The sequence below is a fragment of the Eulemur rufifrons genome, chromosome 9 (assembly GCF_041146395.1).
Source record: "Eulemur rufifrons isolate Redbay chromosome 9, OSU_ERuf_1, whole genome shotgun sequence".
In the NCBI taxonomy this organism is placed as follows: domain Eukaryota; kingdom Metazoa; phylum Chordata; class Mammalia; order Primates; family Lemuridae; genus Eulemur; species Eulemur rufifrons.
Window position 1 is genome coordinate 16732858 of NC_090991.1, and position 24168 is coordinate 16757025.

Consider the following 24168-nt stretch of genomic DNA (forward strand, 5'->3'; position numbering starts at 1 on the left):
TGAACCATTTGCATGAGGTGTTTTTTTTTTAATTGACTTGTCCCCTGCTTATTTTTCTTCTGGATTTTAAAAAACTCATTGATTTGTATATAATGGTGTTAACCCTTTGCCAGATATGTGGGAATTTCCCCCCAGTTTGTCATAAGTAATCTCTTTTTTTGTTGCTGTTGAGACAAAGTCTCACTCTAGCCCAGGCTAGAGTGCGGTGGCGTCATCCTAGCTCACTGCAACCTTAAACTCTTGGGCTCCAGCGATCCTCTTGCCTCAGCCTCCGAGTACCTGGGAATACAGGCAAGTGCCACCACACCTGGCTAATTTTTCTACTTTTTTGTAGAGATGGGCTCTCGCTCTTCCTCAAGCTGGTCTCAAACTCCTGAGCTCAAGCGATCCTCTTGCCTCGGCCTTCCAGAGTGCTAGGAGTACAGGCATGAGCCACAGCACCCAGCCAATTTTTTCATTTTATTTATAACGTTGGTGCTAGAAAGTTTTACATTTTTATGTAGTCAACGTATTAACCTTCCCTTAATTGTTCCAACTTTAGGTGTAAGCTCAGCAATCCTTCCTCAGATCAAGATTGTAAATTTTCTCTCAACCCCTCTATTCTTAGCTATTTTATAAAGAGTAAAATAATTTGTCAAGTTTTAAAAAATCATGTTGGGATTTTTCTTGGAATTCTGATGAATTTATAAATAATTTTTGGAAGAAAGTTTATCTTTAAAAAGTGGTCTTGTGAAAAAAATCATAATGTGATTTTCTATTTTATGGAAAAATTTATGTCCCTTGATAAAGTTTTATAGTTTGCTTCATAGACGGCCTAAGGATGACAGGATGAAGTGGGAAAAATATTCTGCACAGAGTAACAGCATTTTTGAAATCTCTGAGTAAAAGAAAAGTTGTTTTCTATGATGGATGTTAAGACCAGAGACATTAATTGCAGTATTGCATTTTTCTCCTCCCAATAGTTTCTCCTCTCCTCTTCCCTCATTCAAGCAGAAAGTCAGTATCTGTTCACTGCCTTAGAGAAGGAACATGATGAAGGTGGGTGAGGTGGCTCATGCCTATAATCCCAGCACTTTGGGAGGTCGACTGCTTGAGCCCAGGAGTTTGAGGCTGCAGTGAGCTGTAATCGTATCCCTATACTCCAGCCTGGGCAACAGCAACAGAGTGAGACCCTGTCTCTAGAAAAGAAAAGGAATGTGATGAGGTAGAAGGCAGAAATTACTGGCTAGTCCCTGACTTTTGTTTTTTCAAAAGTCCATGATGCTATGACTTAAGATAGCAAACCAGGCACACGTTAGCCATTTGTCCCTCTCAAGACCTTAGGGAAATAAGAGACTAAGGTCTTGATTTTCTTGCTGGCTCTCAGCTGGGGGCTGCCCTGAGTGCCTAGAGATCTCGGGTCTTTGTACATAGCCCTGTGCATTTCAGAACCAGTAATGGAGGGTCAATTTGTCAGATCCCTGACTCTTCTCCCACCCTCCCATCTCTCGGGTATCACAGCCAGAAAGGGTTTTCTGTTTTTAAGGACTCATATGATTAGATTGTGCCCACTTGGATAATCCAGAATACTTTCTTCATCTCAAATTCCTTAATTTTAATCACATCTGCAAAGTCCCTTCTGCCAAATAAAGTATAATAACATATTCATAGGTTCCAGGAATTAGGATATAGACATCTTTGTGGGGAGGGCATTACTCTGCCTATCACAGTCACCTATTTAATAAAGTCAGTATTCCAAAGAAATAGACATAGGTGCTTTTGGGTGATAAATTAAAATAGCCCAAGTTCCATACCTAAGAAAATTTGAATCTCCAATTTCCCCTCATCTATGGTTATTGTCAACAGAGCAAGAATTTTTTCCTCTGTGACACTATACATATAGGAACGTGGGCATGAGGTAAGGTGGGGTATCTCAGGATCCACTTTATTAATTCATATCAGTCAGGGTGTCAGAAGGAAACAGATGGCATGCTAGAACTGGGTCATTTAAGGGGAGTTTAATAAAGAGACTATGTATAAGGGTTGAGCACTGTTTAGAATCCTGAACTAGTAACAATGAAGAGCTATTACCACCCTTAGCCTGGGGAAGCAAAAAAAGGAAGCAATTACTGGAACTGGAGAGGACAGCCATATGGAGAGGACCACCTGACTACAGGTGAAGTGCTCTTACTGGAGAAACTCAGCCAACCCACAGCAACCTGGCAGAGGGGGAGCCAAAAGCATCAATACCCCAGCCTCACTCTCCTTCTGCCCTCCAATTTCATACTGGGGCTCTTATTGGACAAACCAAAGCAGAAGCCAAAGGGCCAAGGAGCCCATGGATATTGTCTACTTTCTGAGGCACTGAGCATGCCAGAGAAGAGAGGAAAGTGGATCTGGAGGGGCTACAGAAGGGGAAGGGGGAGGCTTAGGAAGTTATGATAGTTGAGTTCTTGAAAAAAATTATCCCTACAGTCATACTCAGTTTGTTGGGTTTTTTTGTTTGTTTGTTTGTTTTGTTTTAAAGACAGGGACTCACTCTGTCACCGAGGCTACAGTGCAGTGGTGCAATCATAGCCCACTGCAGCCCCAAACTCCCAGGCTCAAGCTATCCTCTTGCCTCAGCCTCCTGAGAAGCTAGGAATACAGACACATGCCACCACACCTGGCTAATTTTTAAATTTTTTGTAGAGATGGGTTCTTGCTGTCATTTTCTTTCTTTCTTTCTTTCTTTCCTTCTTTCTTTCTTTCTTTCTTGTTTTTTTTTTTTCTTTTACTTGACCAACATTTGCACTTGCTGTTATTTTTAACACCAAAACCTACCATAGTGTCTTCTACCTCAGATAAAACCTCTGACTATAGCCTTGGACAGACTGTTCTGGTCTCTGCCTCACCGTGACATCACTCAGACCCTGGCTACTGGGTGGTCCTCCTCTTCCCCCACCTTTAGCACAATCTTCCTCATTGCCATAAGATGGCCCTGGGTCAGGTGGACTGTGACCCTTGTGGCTTTGTCTTAATTCTGAAACTATTAATACATGCTACTGAAGCCATGCTTCATGCTGAATGCTTTTAGACTATTTTGGCCTTTTCCATAGTGCCCTATGTGTTGTCTTCCTTAAAGCCTTGACAAGGCTGTTCTGAATCCTCCCTGGACCCCACACACTTTGGCCCCATTGCAGTCGTACTTAGTTCTGAAGGCACTTGGAGGCTCCCATCCCCACCCTCAGGAGCAGTGCCAATTACAAGGTGTTCTTTCCCTCCACAGCCTGGCTACCCCACCAGAGAGCTCCATGATTTTGCCCTCTTTGACTAAGGCCTGGTCAGATTGGTCCAGCCACTGAGGGAGAGAAGGAGGGACCTTGTGGGAAGGAGGGAAAAGAAGAAGCCAGGAGGGAAGCAGAAAGGCACCTGCTGGGGGACAACCAAGGGACTGGGAGACAACCAAGGTGACACTACCACCTGATCAGACACCTCCTGGAGTTGTTTCGCCTTTTTGAAAGGAAGATAGATACCTTTCCATCCATTCTCATCATATGGAAAATTCTAACATTAAAGTTAAGTATATGGAGTTCTACTCAGCCACAAAAAACAATGGTGATCTAGCACCTCTTGTATTATCCTGGATAGAGCTGGAGCCCATCCTACTAAGTGAAGTATCACAAGAATGGAAAAACAAGCACCACATGTACTCACCATCAAATTGGTATTAACTGACTTAACTGACCAACACTTAAGTGCACATATAGCTGTATCATTCATTGGGTGTCGGGCAGGCAGGAGTGGGGAGGAGGGGATGGGTAAATTCACACCTAATGGGTGCAGTGCGCACTGTCTGGGGGATGGACACACTTGAGTGTCCCACTCTGAGTGGGATGCGGCAAAGGCAATATACGTAACCTAACATTTGTACCCCCATAATATGCTGAAATAAAAATAAATGACAGTAGAAAAAGAAGGAACTTAGATGCTAGAAAAAAAAATAAAGTACAAAGACGCAAAGCAAATGTTCAGCAAGCATTCATCACATAGGGGCCTTTAAAAAAAAAATGTTATGATGTAATTGTATCCTTCAAAAAAAGCAGTCCTTCATCCCTTCCCACATCACCTGTATGATTCTGGTAGGTATTGCCAGTTACTGTAAACTCCCCACCCTGGCCAAGGGAACATGTCTCAGGATGAGTCAAAAATGGTTTCCTCTCTTGGGTTTTCCAAATTGGAACTTTTTACTGGATGCTTTCACTAAGCATCTGAACTGCCCCGTTGAGAAAGCTCATCTTTAGCTGGAAGGACAAAGCCAAAGTGCAGAGACAAGCAAATGTGAGAAGTGGAGAGATAAAAAACCCAAGAGACCCCTGATAGTATCGAATCCCTGGATCTGGTCATCTGGGAAGCCAGCTTGACTCCTCCCTTTCTTCATTTTGGTCACATGAGTCAGTCAATTCTCCCTTTTGCCTAAGGCAGTTTGAGATGGATTCCTGTCCTCACAACCAAGGGTCTTGAGTTGGGGTCATGGAAAATATGACCCCAGTTAGCCTAATAGCTAATTAATATGGTTTTAAAATCTTACAATATGATAACATCTAGAAACTCTGTTACTTTGGAGAAGTCTAACATCGCTAAGCCTTGCCCACCTGGTCCGGGCTGGGCTCTACAAAGTAAGTAGTGATGGAGGTGATGCTGGATGTGATGTTATAGAGCCAGCCGATGCCCGTGACCACGACATGTAGAATGTGCTCCCGGCTGTGGACGAAGTGGTAGGCCGTGCTAAAGACATTGGCAACACCCTGTAGGAACAGAAATTTCAAATTGTCTTTTCTTTTTAAAATAGCAAACTAATTAGTAATATTAATTGGATTATCTTTTTGATTAATGATAATCTACTTCCTACAAATTACTCATCAGTTTTCAAAAGGCAGTGTTCCAAATGCTACTATGAAAAAAGGATCAAGACATCAAAGGTATAAAGAGAGATTTTTATGCTTTGTAATTATCCAGTGAAATTTGTGATTTGTGCTATCAGAGAATAGCATCAGAAGAACAAGATAATCTTTGAAATCAGAAAAAATGTTTAAGAGCCAAGAACTAATGCCAGCCTTGTGCAGATGGGTAGATGCCCTGATCTGATGCCAATGTTAATGTCTGCATCTATACATGGCTACTGTCATCAGTTCACAGTATAGGACGTGTTTCATTCCAAGGCCTGCAACATGCTAGATTGCACAGTCCTCCTATAGGCATAAACAGACTCTGTTCCACAGATAAGGGATGGAAAAATCCTTAGAACTCATCTGTGGGCTTGTCAAGAAACCCCAGGAACCACAAATTCTTCAAAATCATATGCATTTTATATTAGGACTCAAGGCATCTAAGGGTAACCCAGGAGCCTTTTATCTCCAAGGCTCCAAGGGCTAGAGCACCAATTTGTAATTCAATTTGACATACTCTCTAACAAGATTATATATAGTTCACCTACTGATAACTCCATATTCCTCCTGCATTTTACTTCTTAATATCTTCACATCTTTTTTTTTTTTTTTTAGATAGAGACTCACTCTATTGCCCTGGGTAGAGTACAGTGGCGTCATAGCTCACTGCAACGGCGTCATCATAGCTCACTGCAACCTCAAACTCCTGGGCTCAAGTGATCCTCCTGCCTCAGTCTCCCTAGTAGCTGGGAATACAGGTGCATGCCACCACCCCCAGCTAATTTTTTCTATTTTTTTTTTTATAGAGATGGGGTCTCGCTCTTGCTCAGACTGGTTTCGAACTCCTGAGCTCAAACAATTCTCCTGCCTCAGCCTCCCAGAATGCTAGGATTACAGATGAAACCGCACCCAGCCAACATCTTTCTCATGTCCAATAAGAATGAATCTTATTATTATTATTAATAAAAAGTAATCCAGAGAAAGAGATCCTACCACTTTCCTCAGTTATCTACCCATAAATGAGAAGAGAAAATCAAAAATAATGATAAATAAAGAGCCTGATGCTTACAGGGGAACAAATGAGAAGGGCATAGCAAGTTCCTGACTTGCTGTTACACCCGCAGTCCAATGCCTCCATAAAGGCTTTCAATCTTCCTGCATTGCACTTTTTATCCATAAAATTAAATCAAAATGCTTGTAGAAATGGTCTAGCTATCCCATAGTCTTAAAAGTGCCTATCTTTTTTGTGATCTAATTTGAAAACACAAATCTCAAGAAACATTTAGGCTTTTTTCTTTATTCTTCATCTTCAAAAATTATAACACTCAAATCAAGAGCTATGGGGATGCATATCATCTTTAGCGCCATCTGTGGAAGGAACAAAGAATTTCTAGGTACCACTATTAATAAAACACAAACATACTCCTTCTAAAAGTTCATTCCCACTTTGTGAGTCTTAGTCAGTGGTCTAATGGTTGGATTTTTGTTCTATAGCATAAAATTCTATGCCTATGATTAATGCTATGGGACACATATTAACAATCTTCACAGAGAGGCTGAGAGTCCTTCCATAAGTAATGGGGAACCTCTCCAAAGACTGAAACATACATGCAGGGAACAGGAGCAAGTATGATGACATTGTCTATATACATAGCTTTACTCTCATCTGGTTTCAGATTTCACTTTCTAAAAAGTATAGAAGAGGCCATCCTACCATTGCTCTTGAAGACTTCTATGACTTACCTGATAGAACCTGATCTCATGAGGTAGGAAGATGTTTATTTCATGGGGATCTCTAAGGGTGTCAACAGCCAAGACCCCAAAGATCCTAATGTACGCATCCTGGAGAGGAAGAGCCAGGAATGACCCATTATAATCATCCTTAGGACGGGAATGGTTCCAGAAGAAGATGTTCCCATGGTGCTGAACTTGGGGGACGTGAATTGGTTCCCCTTCATCCACTACCGTAAAGCTGAGGAAAAAGAATACAGGGATGGGAGAAAGGCACAAGGGATGGATTTAGATTAAACAATGGAGAAAGCTAGATTGATTCTCCATTCACAGTCATTGGCATTAAATGTCAGAGAAGTCAACTCAGATAAGATTACCAGTTTGAAGGGTCTGACTTTAAAGAAAGATTTAAAAGACAAGCTTAGATCTTAACAGAGAACACATACACAACCAGGATGCAGGAGACATAACTCATAGAGCAGGCAGAAGTAACTGAGCTGATACTGTGAAGCAGAGTCCCTACACGACAAATCATTGCCAAAGACTGAGCTCTAGAAATGATCATGTGAAATCACCCAGGACTGGAAGCCCATCAGCCTCTACTCTAGAAGCACTGGTGACTTAAGGCATTTCTCCCTTCACAGCTAACCAGGATTTTCATGCTAGTTTACTTCAGAAAGGGAATTATTTTTTTCGGAAAAGTGAAACCAACCTTTTAAAGAAGTTCTTACCTGATTCCCTTCATGTCCCTGTAGAGCACTCTGTTCAGTACAAATGGAGCATCATCTAAGGTACAAGCCACGTTCCTCAACAGAGAATTTCCTCTAGAAGGCAGTAGTAGGTTTTCTTCTAAGAGGGAAATATGAGCACTGATCTTCTTATTTCCATGGGTTTCGGCATCCTAGGGCAAAATATTTCTGACCATGTATTTGCCAACAGCCAAAGAACTCCCCTAACATGTCTCCCTTCATTAGCCAATTTGTGTCTCTGGTCCAAATCATTTCATTTTCCTGAATAGGTAATGCAGATATTACCATTTACAGGCAGTGGGGAAAAAGGCTGACACCACAGCTGTCCCCCAAACCTGAGTTTCAGTGAGTAGAATGATTTCTGCTATGCCAACTAGACTGGTTTACTGGACAAACAAAAACAAAAAAACCTCTCAAGTCTACTCAAATTTAGAGGTTTGAAACTTCGATCACTTTGAACTATAGTCAAATTGTTTGGGCTTCAGTTAAAAGTATTGATTTTAAGGAACTGGAGCAAGAAGATGCCTTCATTTCACTCCTATTCTGTGATGTAAATATGAAAAGAAAACACTCTCAGAGAATTTTTAATGCACTTTGGATATTTTATCTATGTCATTTCAGGAAAGAATTTCCTGAGGCTCAAGACTGCAGACTTAGTAAGACTACCATTTCTAATTAAAATAACTGAAAATTTTCTGTACCTAAAATATTATATTATTAACAATATTATATGTTAACACATATATTGAACATATTCATATATTGGGGACATGAAAGACACTTTCCTTGATATTTGTCTCCTCTTTCTATATATTTGGGTTTACTTTTCATGCCTTTTTCTTCTTCCCTATTTCTCCTTGCCACATACAAAAATCTATGGAGTAATTTACAAATGTGTAGTGAGAGTTCTCTTAGGGTACCACAGATGTCTGAAGCAAGTTTGAGTAATGCTTCTTTTTCTTGACTGGTCTCCTGGTCCTGGTGTACCATTTCCAATTACATTAGAAAATTCAGCCATTCAGGAGATGATTTCATTGAGCAAGTGTTGCTATTTAGCTGAGATGACTGGCGCAGGTTGCCTGGGTCAATGGAATCGGTGATATATGTAGAAGGCCGCTGTGCTGTTTCTGTGTGGAGGAGCAGGCATCTGGGAGTCTCTGAAGAGGTGGAAAGGATGTGGGTAGTGGTTCCCCCAGGGCCATGTGTTCTAAGTGATAGGGTTCCATAATAGTGTCAAGTTGCTTCTAGGCAGTGCTATGAAATATTGTGTGATGTTGGAGTCTATTTTATATTTATAATTTAAATAGTTCCTTTTTAAAATGAATCCCAAATATCACACATGGGAATGTAGCTTAAACTGCTTGCATGTCTCCTTATTGGTATTTTTCATTATCAGTCTATTGTCTATTCTGGGTTTATTTGACTCTCAGCACAAATGAAAGTAGAAATTCCAAGACATCTTTTCTACATTTGTCTTTTCTACCTTTCCTCTCTGCTTTGATCTTACCAACCAGCAATCATTCCAGTTGCATCTCTCCTAGGCTTTGGGGCATCTGTAAAGTACTGGAATGAATAAGACATCTACAGTAGCACCCGGTGATTTTTCAAGACAATTCAGTATGCTCCTGTTTTGCAACCATTGAACATCACCTACTTTGAGGAAAGACATGTTTCCTTTTATACATCACTTTAGAAAACATACCTGGGTGAGGGCCCTAAAGGTCTCTGTATACACTGGCTCGAGGGACACCCCACTTGTCTGTGCTGCACATTGGATCTGGTGTAGCCATTTCCGTCTGGCACTATTTCTCAGATTATCAAGATGGCTTCTCTGTAGACTATTCATCAGAAACTCCACAACGCTTTCCAGAACTTCATTTTCATTGCCCCTGAGTTCAGATACAACCAATTCTATGTATTTCTGAAATTGTTTTGAAGACAACCTCACCTCGTGACCAGAGTGTGCCTTGGAAAATTGGATGTGTAGTTTAGCTAAAAGATAAACACAAAATGAAGAACTAACTAAAAGTTCATTTATCAGTGGGGGAAATTATTATTCTCCTCTTACAGCGAAATGAAGCCCTTGACAAGTGCTCTCTTGGAAAACCAGGTATGTCAAAGGCATCTCTGAACCCAGCAGAATATTTTACAGTGGCTTCCTATGCTGTACTCAATATGACTCCTGTATCATCTTCTTTGTTTTTGTTTTGTTTCGTTTTAATTGTACCACTCAGCCTGGTGAAACCTCAGGGTCTACTTTGACTCCTCCCTACCTTTTGCCTTCCATATCCAATAAACCACTTAATCCTAATCTGTTACTCTTTGGCAACATGGTCTTTGTGGCCACTCCTCTCTGTTCCTACTTTCATAACCCCAAGCCAGCTTTTATCACTTTATAGTTGACTTACCAATAGTAAACGCTCAATTATGTTTGTAAAATTAAAACATGACTTGCATTATGCAATTCTCTGATTCAAAGTCTTACCATATTTGAATGCAGTGTATTTCCAATCATATTTGCCCTTAATACCATATAGGAGTTATGTGTCCATTCTACTCATGGTTCCTGATTATGCCTTGTACACTTCTGCATCCACACTTCATTTTTTTAATTATATAATCATGAATCTATTAAATACTACCAAGCCTGAACATTACCGTAATTTACATCTACTTCTATGATCTACCCTATTCCATCCTCTGCTTCCCCACACCCCCACCAATATCCTGAAATTTGGCCCTATCTTTCCTTTGCTTTTTCTTTTCCCACTATTGTTATAGTTATATAACAATATAATGCACACACACACACACATTGTTGGCTTTAAACAACATGTGGTTTAGTTTTGCCTGTTCATAAATGTAGTTTTCTGGACCTTGCTTTTTTATTCAACATTATGCTTCCATATCCATCCATGTTGTTTCTGTAGCTGTTATTTATTTGTTTTTACCACTGTGTGTTATTATGTGAGTATACCATTACTGATATATTTATTCCCCTAGCAATGATGTTTAGGTTGTTTTCAATATTTTGCTATTATGAACAGTGATATAAGCATTTTGTACATGTCTCCTGGTGCATATGTGCAAGTTTCTTTGACATTTGCTATAAATCAATAAGTCATAGGGTATGCACCCTTCCCCTTTAAAGTATGGTTCAAACTCTCTCCTTCCTCGAGAAGGCTTCCACCGTGATTTCCCCTTGTCCTGAAAGACAACAGCATACATTCTACACCACTTATTTGACAATGAACAAATATTAATATTCCTTTGTACTATAGTCATCATGTAAGCTTCCCATTTCTGTAGTTGAATTTTATTGATCTTTGATCTTTGGCATCCAGTCATGTTTCAGTACTTGTAGCTCCAATTTTGCTTTGGGGAAATCACTCCACTCCCATCTCAGTTCATGTGTTTGAGTGGAGTTCCATTTGTGGTTCTAGAGGTGGAGCAGGCGTCTCAGGCTTAAGCCAGTCAGGACATTCTATTCCTCTAGCCAGAGTGGTTGGTTTAGCACTGACTTATGCCAGACTTTCTGCTTGAATGATTAGGAAGAGGACACTTTCCTTTTTATTCCCACTGAACCTGAATGAACCTGTGAGGATGTGAAACTGGACCTGGTCACACAAGGGGAGAGGTTGTATGACAATGGAGCTAAAACATACAAGAGAGCAGGGCCAGACTGAAAGCAAGAGCAAGAGAAAGAACCAGACATCTGTCCTAATGTCATTATTTGAATTCCCAAATCTAGTTGTGTCCTGAACTAACACTGGACTTTCTCATTATATGATCCAATAAATTCCCTTTTTGCTTAACCATGTTGGGCTGGGTTTTCTATTACTTGAGCCAAAAAAGTCCTAATTTATATAGTACTCAATTGGATTAAAACCTGTGGGTTCTTCTTCTTCTATTTTTCTTCTTTTTTTTTCTTTTCATTCCATTGCCCTCTTGAACAATTTTGTTCTAATGCCACTAGGTGGGGCAGAGCAAGGTAAGCAACTGCTTGTGGTCAATGGAAGCCAAGGTGGCACAGAGCAGGATATCAGAGTTTAAATGGGTTAAGGAGGGCATCTGTACAGGGATGGCTTGGCATGGGTTGTCCAAGCCTGAGCAGGGTAAGGAGGGTATCCATGTGGAAGGGCAACCTTCTGCCCATGTGGATAAAGAAGGTGGCCCTACAGAGAGGTGGTTTAGATTGGGGTGTCAGAACCCAAGCACGATGAAGAGGGCATCCATATGGGGTATTTAATCCTAAGCAAGGTGAGGGCATCCAAATGGAGGGACAGCCTGGTGTGAGAAGTCAGAGCCTAAACAGGGTGAGAAGAGTGTCTATGTGGAGGGGCTGTCCAGCATGGGGAAACAGAGCCTGAGCAAAGTGAGGAGGAATTCCAGATGGGGGGGTCAGCTCAGCACAGGGGAGTCAGAGCCTGAGTGGATTGAGGAGGGCATCTATGTGAAAAGTTACCTTGGCATGCAGTGTCAGAGCCTAAGGAGTAGGTAAAAGGCATCCACTTGGAGGGTTGATCTGGTGTGAGATGTCAGAGTGAGGAAGGCAACAGTGAGGCACAGTGAGGAAGGCAACCTCACTGTGGTTGGGAAGGACATATTAGCGTTGGGTGTTGGAAGAAGGAAATCAATGTGAGAGAAAGGACAGCAGTAGCGAGAAGAGATTGGTTCCATATAGAACTAATGCATTCATTGGGGGATTGACCAAATAAATAAATATATTTAGGATACTACAAGCCAGAGAGAAGGCAGCTTCAAAATGGAAAGGGAGCAAACAAGAATGAATCCTGTTGCGTTAGATTGGACTTGGAGGTATCAGTGTGAACTCATGTTTTTTAATATTAATAGACAGAAAGATATGTACAGATGTAAATGTGTACACACATGCATACACATGCGCAGACACACACACACACACACACACACACACATTCCCTACATCTGTCCACTGAGAAACCTGGGAGCAGAGACCTATGAGCAATGAGCACATATAGAACCCAGATGTTGGCTTATAACTACCATTCTCCACTAAAAGCAACCAGATTTTGTTGAGGAAATGGATGATTACAGGGTTAAAGCAGGGAAAGTATAAAATGAACCCAGAAGATCTCATTGTGCCAGAAAGCAAGGAAGTGCTCAAAGAATGATGGATACATGTTAGGATGTCTGGTTAAAGGGATGCAGGAAACTGGCAGTTTCTTATAAAGATAAACATATACCTACACTGTGGCCCAGAAATTCCACTCCTAAGTATTTACTAATAAGAAATGAAAACATATATCCACAAAAAGGTTTGTATAAGATTGTTCAGATAGCTTTATGCATAATAGCTAAGAACCAGAAACATCCCAAGTGTCCATCAATTGGAGAATAGATAAACTAACTATGGTATATTCATACAATGTAACACCACTCAGTAGTGAAAAGAAGCAAGTTGCTGATACATGCAACAACATGTAAGAATCTGAAGAAAAATTATGCCAAATGAAAGAAACCTTACACAAAAGAGTACATACTATATTATTGTATTTTTATGAAGTTCTAGAAGAGGTAAAACTAATCTATGGTGGAAAACAACCAGAGGAATGGTTGCCTTGGGGACTGGGTGGTGGGGTTTGAATGGGAAAGGGGCATAAGGGAATTTTTGTGCTATTAATATATCTTGATAGGGGCATGGGGTACACAGATCATGCATTTGCCAAAACTCAGCAAAAGTACATTTAAAATTTGTTATCTCATTTTATGGAAATTTTATCTCAAAAAAGGAAAAAACCTGTTAACAAATACTGAATTCTAATTAATGATATGCATCCTGAAGTATTTAGGGAGAAGTATATTAATGTCTATAATTTACTTTAAAATGCACCAAAAATAAGAGAGGTAGATGGAAAGATAAAGGGATGGAGAGATGACTATATGGATAATCCAAAAAAGTATAGTAAATTGTTAACGGTAAAATCTAGGTGGTGGGTATATAGGTGCTCGCTGCAAAATTCATTCAGCTTTGCTGTATGTTTGAAGTTTCTCAAAATATAATGTTGGGAGTGGGGATGAGAGGACACAGGGGTCAGACTGAAAAGACTCCCTTGTTTAAATCTGGGACAATATGAGCATCAAAACAAATAATGACAGCACTGAATTATAACCCATTGAGTAAAATAGGAAACCATGAATACATACTGTTATAAATGAATAAATGAAAAGTTTGATAAAAAAGGGAAGAATTATTGATATGGTTTCAAAGCACACCCACGACATACTTATTAATTACAAAGGGAAAAAGAGTAACTTTAAAGTGGAGAGGCCTGACATATCTTCTTAATCAACTGGTCAAAGCTATTATCATGGGACTTCTGATAGGATTCAATGAGAAGAACACAGTATTGCTCTTGTGATATATTCCTGCCAAAGATTGATAACGTGAACGTAATCATGGGGAAACATGAGGACACAAACCTAAATAAAGGATATGCTACAAACAACCCCCCATGATCTCTAAAAGTGTCAAGGTCATGGAAATCAAGGAAAGACTGAGGAGTTTCTTAGTCATTCCTTATCTCCAGAGTTCCAGAAGAAAGAAATAGCAACAGTAGTTCTACGCTAGCTACTAGTCCAGTTTTCAGTTTCTTTAAAGAATACTTTGTGTGCTTCTCAATGAGACTTTTAAATAAATACATTAATGTTCAAGATTTCTGGAATTTTTGTGACAAAACTCATCACCAAAATATGTGGGGTTTTTTTGTTGTTGTTGATGTTTTGTTTTAAAATAAATGTTTATTTTTTTCTAGCTGCATTTTTTGCTTTTATTATTTTTCATTTCGATTTTATTTTTATTTTTATTTTTTTTTAATTTTGATAAACTCTAGTATTTATTAAATTATAAATTTTGTAATCAAAAAGAAAAATGTGGATCAAGAGAAACCTCAGACTCTAAAGACTAGACAGCAAAGCCTATGAGAATGCCATGAAGTGTGTTACAAAGATTCTGAAACATAAGTTATTAGCTGTTTTCTTACATTTCCATTTCCATAACTTTACTATAAAATAGTTGTTATTCATCTATTTTAAAATCCCAGATTCACATCTATTCTCACATTAAATTAAGCTTCCTGCTCATAATGATATCAAACATCTCATAGTCGCCAAATTTTAGTAATGGTTTTATACCAATCCATGCAGAAAAATAAGACACAATGCAAAAGTCAGATGAGGACCATTAATGCACAGATAATACACACACATTAGCCAAAAGAACTAAAGAAATTAACAACAACAAAAAAAACTATAAAGTAAAAAGACCTCGAGAAAACTGGGTTATTACTAAATGGCTCTCACTATTAACACACAAATTCCTTACATTAAATAAATTTCTCTCAACAGAAACATGTTAGACATTTTAATTACAGGTCTATCCTTCCCATACCCCTTCCCACCCCAATTCCCAAAATGCACTATTAAGGATGAGTATAATGTTACGTGGGCAGAAATTTACAGATAACCCTTTCAACATTAAGCATGGAGTTGAAGACTTACTTTAAACTTCAGTTACTGTGCACTGTCCATGAGGCCTTCTAGATCTGACACTGACACTCACTGTTCCACCCCCTGCTACTGATCGATCAGTTCCTGATCAATCTGATCGATCAGGTACTGTCTGATTTGCATTAGGAATCAGAAGTCTCTGTTGGGTCAAGGAGTGCTGTGCAACAACCGCAGATACATCCTCACTATCACTACTGGCATCTGATTCGGTTTCTTCAATGGAAGTGTCTGGTGCTGGTATCCTGCCTGAAGACGGCGATTCGTGATCTTCTTCTCCTTCCCCCCTATGACTCCTTTCAGCTATGTTGTCTCCACTGAGTTGTAAATGAGCAAAAGAGTCTTCCAGAGAAGTGCTTGCATCAGGGGATGGGGTTGCAGGGCTTGTTAACTGACCGTCTACTGACGTTAGAGGCCTTAGAGAAGAAGACACTAGAGGCTGAACAGAAGCTCCACTCTGTGCTGATATACTGTCTGCTCCATCAGCAGAGCTCTCTCTTGCTAGGTTTACAGTATTAGCATCACAGTCTAGCCTAAGTCCAGCTACTCCCTTCTTTGGTATATCTATTATATTTCACTTAATCTTCCTGCGACGTCCATGTTCATTTCTCCTATATTGAACCATATTTTCAAGATCGGCAACATATAGAAACCCAGCAATTAACATTTCAGTGTTCTTTTTACCTTTGGAAAAAGCATCTTCCAGCTCTCTACTAGTGCGCTCATCATACTGCCACCACCCATTTCTTCCTTCATAATACCATGCATATTCACCATTTCCTCTACTTGCTGCCTTGAGTTCTTCTGGTGACAGCAAGGTTGGCTTGTCAAGAAAATCCTCAAGAATTTCTTGTCGACAAAGGGCACATCGCTTTCCAAGCCAGGAAGCTCCCTTTACACACAGATAGCAGAAAACATGCTTACAGGGCAGACTGATTGGGTGAACACATGTTTGCAGACAAATGGCACATTCAGGGACGGTTAGAAAAGGTGTAGTATTAGAACAGGACTCATTTGCTTTCCTGTTCGTAGGAAGCATGTTTATTGAGTGATCAATTTCACCACAGCCAGCCATCATTTCTATTACAGATCCCACAGATGCCTGCCACAAAAATAAAGCAGCAGACAGCCAGCTTGCAGTATTTTCTCTTCCACTGCTGGTTCATTCTTATTGCGGCCCCTGACCCCGCCGCCACCCCTTTCAGGCCCCAAGCGCAGGGCCGACCAGGAGCGCATCGTGGCTGGAGGTGACATGGCCATCTGGGCCTCCTCTCCCCGAGTTAGGATACCGGAGTGGCCGGCTTTCACCCTGCCCCCCTGCGAGGGCTTCGCCCCGACTCCCACCTCTCTGGCCACCTCGATTTTATTTTTATTTTTTAATTTTTCTTTTTAAGAGATGAAGTCTATGTGCCCAGGCTGGAGTGCAGTGGCTATTCACAGGTGAGATCCCTCTATTAATCAGCACAGGTGTTTCGATCTGCTCTTTTCCAACTGGGCTGAGTTACCCCTCCTTAGGCAACTTGGTAGTCCCCTGCTGCCTGGAAGTCACCATATTGATGCTGAACTTAGTATGGATCCCTGATCAGTGGCATAGCGCTGGTCAGCTATTATTTTTAATTGACATATAATAATTGTACATATTTATAGGGTATGGTGTGATATTTTGATATGTGTATACAATGTGTAATGATCTAACTCCTTCATTTTACAAACAAGGAGACCTGGGTCTATGGAGGTTAAGGAGCTTGCCAAAGGTCACGTGACCATTTAGTGATGATTCAGTATTGGAACCCAGCGATCCTGACCATTGTCTAGTGTTCTCTGTAGAACATGGTTATATGTTATGAAATTTGCTCATCTTATAAGTGGAAACCACTTCATTGTGCTTTTTTCTTTTTTTTTTTTTTTTTTTTTTTTGAGACAGAGTCTCACTCTGTTGCCCAGGCTAGAGTGAGTGCCATGGCGTCAGCCTAGCTCACAGCAACCTCAGACTCCTGAGCTCAAGGGATCCTCCTGTCTCAGCCTCCCGAGTAGCTGGGACTACAGGCATGCACCACCATGCCCGGCTAATTTTTTCTGTATATATATTTTTAGCTGTCCATATAATTTCTTTCTATTTTTAGTAGAGATGGGGTCTCACTCTTGCTCAGGCTGGTCTCGAACTCCTGAGCTCAAACGATCCGCCCACCTCGGCCTCCCAGAGTGCTAGGATTACAGGCGTGAGCCACCGCGCCCGGCCTTTTTTCTTTTTTGAGACAGAGTCTGGCTCTGTTACCCCAGCTAGAGTGCAGTGGCATCATCATAGCTCAATGCAACCTCAAATTCCTGGGCTTAAGCAATCCTCCTGTCTCAGGCTTCCCAGCAGCTGGGACCATAGGCATTTGGCACCATGCCCAGCTAATTTTTTCCATTTTAGTAGAGACAGGGGTCTCGCTCTTGCTCAAGCTGGTCTTGAACTCCTGATCTCCAGTGATCCTCCCTCCGTGACCTCCCAGAGTGCTAGGATTACAGGTGTGAGCCACTGCCTCATTATACCTTTTGAAACTTCATTAAATAAATTCTCTTTGGATACAGTCTAAGACAAATGGTATAGTATAATGTAAAGTTTGCAGAAGACTTAGTTACTGAAGAGAACATAACAATTGATAAACTTAGGTACATTTGAAGATCAACAAATACAATGATTTTTTAAAGGGATGAAGAACTTAACTAACCTTGATGATTCTTTCCCTCATGCACTATACACTTTAAAAATTGAAAATCTATCCTGTTGATGTGGTGTGGTATAAAAAAAAAAAGAAAAAAAAGAAAAATTGAAAATCTAGTATGCCAAAGTCATCAGATAAATCCTTAAACTCAAGAGCAAGATAATTTAAACTAAAATCTAATAAAATGAAAAAAGGAATTTATTGTACTGGAATGAGAATTTTAGTAGCTTTTGATTGGGAAGTATTGGTCAGAAGAGAAAAACATAATACAGAGTGAGAAAAAATCATTAAGGAGAATAAGAAGTTAGTAAATTGAAAAGAAACTTGCAAGCCAGGAGTGAATCAGACCTTAAGAAGGCAGATAGATGAAAGAAGAAGAGAAAACAGGCAGAACTGTGGAATGGTTCAGAGTCTTTCACCTTAAGAGTGAGGGTAGCCAGGTACACACAAGGACTTTATGTAGAATTAAGGTCCTGGACAAAGCCCTCTGCTACATATTCCATTACCGATTGTGTTGACAAATGCACAAGGATTCCAATATTTCCACATCCTTGCCAACACTTGTTATTACTTTTCCCTTTTTAAAATTATGGCCATACTTGTAGGTGTGAAGTTTGTGGTTTTAGAACAACCAATATTTTAACCATACATACATCATACATAGTACTGAGAAACTTGAAGCCAAGTAGTTACCACAATTTAAATAAGAACATTCTTATGTTTTACCTTTCTTCATAGATTCCTTTTCCATTCCATCCTTGTATGTATACAAGAGTTCATCAACTTCGTTCAGATCCAGGAAACCTGAGCTATCATTGTCCCACTTCTGAAAGAGGGCTTCCAGGAGAATCCTCCGTAGGGCTCGGAAAGCATTTTGTCTAATCTAGGATACACACAGGATAACAAAACACAGAAGACACACGTTCATTGTGCTAGCTGGCATTCTGTGTTTATTCCCCACCAAAACTGCAGCACCTTTTATAATAACAGCTTTACTTTGGGGCTAAGTGTGATTTTAGTGGGAAATGCAGTGATTATTTTTCATCCTTTAAATGCCATTTCACCTCTAGACCAGAAAAACAGGCATTCTCTGCATTGGACTAAAACATATTAACTTATAAAGATTCTTAAGATCTTTCTTTTTCTTTCTTTTTTTTTTTAGTGTCCAGGGTGGTCTTAATTTGTCACCCAGACTGGAGTGTAATGGCACGATCAACGATCATAGCTCACTATAGTCTGGAACTACTGGGCTCAAATGGTCCACCTCAGTCTCCCCAGCAGCTGGAACTACAGGCATGCACCACTACACTCAGCTAATTTTTTAAAAATGTTTTGTAGAGATGAGGTCTATGTTGCCCAGGCTGGTCTCAAACTCCTGGCTTCCAGTGACCCTCCTGCCTTGGCGATCCAAAGTGCTGGGATTATAGGCATGAGCCACAGTGCTCAGTCACCTAGAATCTTTGATGGTTCTTTTCCACTTCCTCCCTGAGGCTTCAGGAATGTGATAAACACATTGGATGCTCTGCCTGGCTTCTTGGTGAGATGTGTTTTGTAGTGAAAGGGAATGAATGGCAGTGTTCAAATAATGAAATTGGCTGTGTTAAAAAAATTCTTTTTCATATTTAACATTGACTTAACTTGACACTGATTTTATTCACCTTTTAGAGTTTTCACTAGACTGATTTTATTAATTAGATAGTAATTGAATTAATTACAAAAATAAAGTGAATATATACCTTTTGGGTAAGTGGGAGGAACTGCAATTGAAGAGGCAAAAGGGAATTGTCAAGAATTAGGTTGAGAAGACTCATAAGGCTGATGAGATTACTGAATAGGCTTAGGGAAACTAATTTGCATATTTCATATAAGAGAGAATAAATCGTTTAAATAAGCTAATGTGTATGTATTTATCTATCACCCAAGTAAGTAGTAAATTCTTAAGAAATACATACTACCTGGATGCCCAGGCCACAATCATACTCCAGGTATGTGTACTTGCAAATGCACTCACATGGCAGACAGGTAGTGTACACACACATATTTGCACAGATTCATATCTGCTCCTCAGAATCTGCTCTTTAAGCTTCAGAGGAGGAAAAAAAAAAGCTGTACAAGAAATCATCTTCTGCCAGGAGCAATCATATTATTAGGGGAATGAGTTCCCTGGAGTGTGATCTTTGAACATTTGACAGTAAAATAAAACATTTAGTGGCTATGCTTGTTGAAATAAAGTGATACGTTTGGTTGTAAATTTTTTAAGAAGAGCCACATCACGAGCAACTGAGGCTGAGAGATTTACTTATAATAGTGACCTCACTTGTTTCATTGATAAAAAATATTACCCACCTGTTCTAAGGCATTCAGTTTCTCTTCTTTTGTTTCAACATAGCCATTCTTAAAAAAAGAGGTGAGGTCCTCGCTGACACTCAAGGGCACATCTTCACCAACAAATGTCTCCAGGAGTTGCACAAACTGGAGCATATTGAGGGAAACTCTACTGAAGGCACTCCTACCTTTTATTTGCTTGTAAGATTGAATATTTCTGATAATTGAGTGTAGGTCTGTCAAGCAGGAAACATACAAGAAGCAATAAAGTGAACAATTCTTTCAAAACTTAGGGAAAATATATGAGTACCTATTATAATAGACATCTGCTATTTTTGCCTATCAGGAATCCACACTGCCTTCATGAGGACAGCATCCTCATTTTATCTTTGGGAAACTATTTCTCCTCCACTGTCAGTTCAGATGAATCAGGTGGTACTGAGCCTCCCCACGCTTGCTCTGTGGATGGTCGTCTGGCTAACAATTTACATATGACAGCAGTGTAACCCACTATATAGGCCAATGAGAATTAGCCCCAGAACTCTTGAAAGACCTGTTAGAGAAGAATCATTCTTTTTTGTACTCTAATTGCTAAACTAGTAGGATATAAGTTTAGAGACGCTCTCATGGCCATTTTTGCCATAATAGGGAGAAAACTGCCTCAAATTGAAAGTGACACAGAGAAGAACAAGACTGAGAGGCAGAGAGACAGTGTCTTGCTGCTATTGTTGAGCCCTTGGATCCAGTTGTGCCTGAAGCAAGCTGTACTCCGGACTTTCCAGTTAAATAAATTAGTAAATATCACCACTACAACCCCTCCTTGCAAGACTCTTGACTAATATATTTATCTTGAAGCTCAATGTTACAAATAGAAGTATATTTAATAAAATGTGAGCAAAGTGACTTATGTCTGATTTATTCATTGATTCAATCATTCACGTCCTGATGCCTTCTATATGAGACTTGATCTGCCCTAAAAATGATTACTGGCCAGGTTCGGTGGCTCACACCTGTAATCCCAGCACTTTGGGAGGCTGAGCTGGGAGGATCACTTGAAACCAGGAGTTCAAGACCACCCTGTTTCTACAAAATTTTTTTTAAAAAATTAGCCAGGCATGGTGGCACACACCTATAGTCCCAGCTACTTGGGAGGCTGAGGCAGGAGGATCACTTGAGCCCAGGAGTTAGAGGGCTGCAGTGAGCTATTATCACGCCACTACCCTCCAGCCTGGGTAAAAGAGTGAGACTCTGTCTCTAAAATTAAAAAAAAATTTTACCCACACAATGTTTATATACAATGGTAAAGCAAAATTGAAATAAAGAAGACTAGGAAGAAGAACGTGAACTAGCAGGCCACCAGAGCTTGACCAAAGCCATTTATTTCACCAGAATATTTTGAGGATAGAAGGTTTGTTATTTGACCAAGACTTAAATGAGGAAAAAAAATTGCAGATAAGAAGAGAATAATCTTGATCTAATTCGTTCTACTAATTGTCGATGTGAAAGGCAAAATGATGTAATGGCATTTTAGTAAAATATAAGTACTTTTTGGAATAATCACTGTTAAATACATGGTTTATCTGAAAGCTAAAAAAACTATTCTTTGCTCGGCTGAGTACATCTTTCTTGGCAAGTCTTCAAAAACAAGAGAGATTGTCACCTGTCTCACATGTTTGGATGCAGATCTACCAGAGAAAGGAAGAGCTGAAATGATTTCTATTTAATATCTGATTCCCTTTGTATGCTACAATCATGGCTTCACATAGTTGTAGGGCCATGTAATGGTACAAAAAAATGTATACTAATACCATAAGTTTTAAGGCAGAAGAGCACTTATCAATAGCACATGTGACCAACAATAGTATAACACCCCCAAAACATCCATTTTGTATCTATTTAGATCCATCTTCTCAGGGAAGAAGGAATGCAAGGATCACTCTCCCATTGTTCTTATTTAAATCCAGTCTTTATCACAGACTACCCCAGTATATTAAATCCATCTATTGGCTTGCCATCTATGCTTCCTGATTTCATTGTTAACATGTACCTTTGAACCTGGAGTTACCATAGATTATGTTTGCTTGTTTCTCATCTTCAAATTCGGCATTCATTTTCAAGTTACAAGTAAAAAATTCACCTGTAAAAAACATATTCCACAACATAGCCAATTTAACTTCACTTTCACAATGTTCTTGTTCTAGGGGTATAAATGAAAGGAGGATTAAATGAGGAGTTACCTGACCATGACTTTCCTTCTATTTGGGGGGACTTGGGTTCACAGGATTTGTCCTTCAGAACTTCCTTTTTTGCAGTTTCTAAGAGGTACAAAAGAAAATAATTATGAATTGGACACTGTATGTTCTATTAGATTTCTAAGGTCAATGAATGATAGAAATGCCTTGTATGTAGAACACCAAAGAACCTACTTTCCCATATATATTGTGTCATGAACTACAATGAAATCACATAATAACTTTAATTGGTGAGAGCAGCTCTGTAGCAAAAGCTACTTGTTGTATCCCAATTTGGCCATGTAAAATGAGAGCTACATTTCCCAGTTTCCCTCATAGCCAGGTATAACTATTACTATACAGTAGTACCCCCTTTGTCCGTGGAGGATAGACCCCCCCCACCCCGAGGGGATGCCTGAAGCTGCAGATAGTACCGAGCCCTGTATATACTTTTGCAGTTTGAAGTACGACAGCAAAACTAGCATGAATTTCTTTTTCCTTCTTCACAATTTCATGGATATAAGATTTGTCCTTTCTGTAGAATTTAACAACCTCAGTGTATGATTTCCTTTCCTTATTAAGTCCAGAGAACTTTCACATTTTAACTTTATTTTTGTTTATTTATTTTTTTGAGACAGAGTCTCACTCTGTCGCCCGGGCTAGAGGGCCGTGGCGTCAGCCTAGCTCACAGCAACCTCCAACTCCTGGGCTCAAGCGATCCTTCTGCCTCAGCCTCCCAAGTAGCTGGGATTACAGGCATGCGCCACCATGCCCAGCTAATTTCTTCTATATATTTTTAGTTGTTCAGCTAATTTCTTTCTATTGTTAGTAGAGATGGGGTCTCACTCTTGCTCAGGCTGGTCTCGAACTCCTGAGCTCCAGTGATACACCCACCTTGGCCTCCCAGAGTGCTGGGATTACAGGCGTGAGCCACTGCGCCTGGCCCACATTTTAACTTTAAAGGAAGCACTTTATGGCTTTTCTTTGACATATCTGAATTGCTAGCAAACTACTGTTGTGCTTTGGAGCCATTATTAGGTAAAATAAGGATTACTTGAACACAAGCACTACAATATAGCCACAGTCAATCTGATAATCCGGATGGCTATTAAGTGACTAGTGGGAAGGTAGCACAGGCAGCGTAGATGCTCTGGATAAAAGAATGATTCATAGGCGGGGCATGGTGGCTCATGCCTGTTATCTTAGCACTCTAGGAGGCCAAGGCAGACGGATCGTTTGAGCTCAGGAGTTCGAGACCAGCCTGAGCAAGAGTGAGACCCATCTCTACTAAAAATAGAAAGAAATTAGCCAAACAACTAAAAACATATAGAAAAAATTAGCCGGGCATTGTGGCGCATGCCTGTAGTCCCAGCTACTTGGGAGACTGAGACAGAAGGATTGCTTGAGCCCAGGAGTGTGAGGTTGCTGTGAGCTAGGCTGACGCCACAGCACTCTAGCTCAGGCAACAGAGTGAGACTCTGTCTCAAAAAAAAAAAAAAAAAAAAAAAAAAAGAATGATTCATTTCATCCTTGGTACACTTCGGGATAGCATGAAATTTCATCACACTACTCAGAATGGCACACAACTTAAAATTTATGAATTGTTTATTTTTGGAATTTTCCATGTAATATTTTCAGACTTTGGCTGACTATGGTTAACTGAAACCATGGAAAGCAAAATCTTGCATAAGGGGGGACTACTATATGCCTAAATACTGGCCAATGAGATATGAATTAATATTACAAGGCTGAGGTAGGAGGGTTGCTTGAGCCCAGGAGTTTGAGACCAGCCAGGTGCATTATGTCTTAAGCATGACTTTCAGAAACTTTTCTAGAACATATATTTTATATCTAACTGAACAAAGCAAGACCCATTTTATAGTTGAAATAAAAGAAATTTTATTTTATTTTATTTATTTATTTTGAGACAGTGTCTCACTCGGTTGCTTGGGCTAGAGTGCAGTGGCATTAT

The 24168-nt window shown here is 39.9% G+C and overlaps 1 protein-coding gene and 1 pseudogene across 1 annotated transcript in view; both read right to left on the reverse strand.

Moving 5' to 3' along the window:
* EFCAB5 (EF-hand calcium binding domain 5) overlaps window positions 1–24168 on the reverse strand; it is a 108806-nt gene that overhangs the window by 17434 nt on the left and 67204 nt on the right. Inside the window, exons 11-18 of the mRNA XM_069483112.1 lie at window positions 22203–22280; window positions 22013–22102; window positions 19987–20201; window positions 18367–18523; window positions 9090–9379; window positions 7370–7539; window positions 6651–6879; window positions 4614–4766 (exon numbers count right to left, since the gene is read on the reverse strand). Coding sequence (XP_069339213.1) covers window positions 4614–4766; window positions 6651–6879; window positions 7370–7539; window positions 9090–9379; window positions 18367–18523; window positions 19987–20201; window positions 22013–22102; window positions 22203–22280 — 1382 coding nt within the window. The remainder of the gene's footprint in view (window positions 1–4613; window positions 4767–6650; window positions 6880–7369; window positions 7540–9089; window positions 9380–18366; window positions 18524–19986; window positions 20202–22012; window positions 22103–22202; window positions 22281–24168) is intronic.
* LOC138392633 (E3 ubiquitin-protein ligase RNF146 pseudogene) lies at window positions 14730–16047 on the reverse strand (annotated as a pseudogene).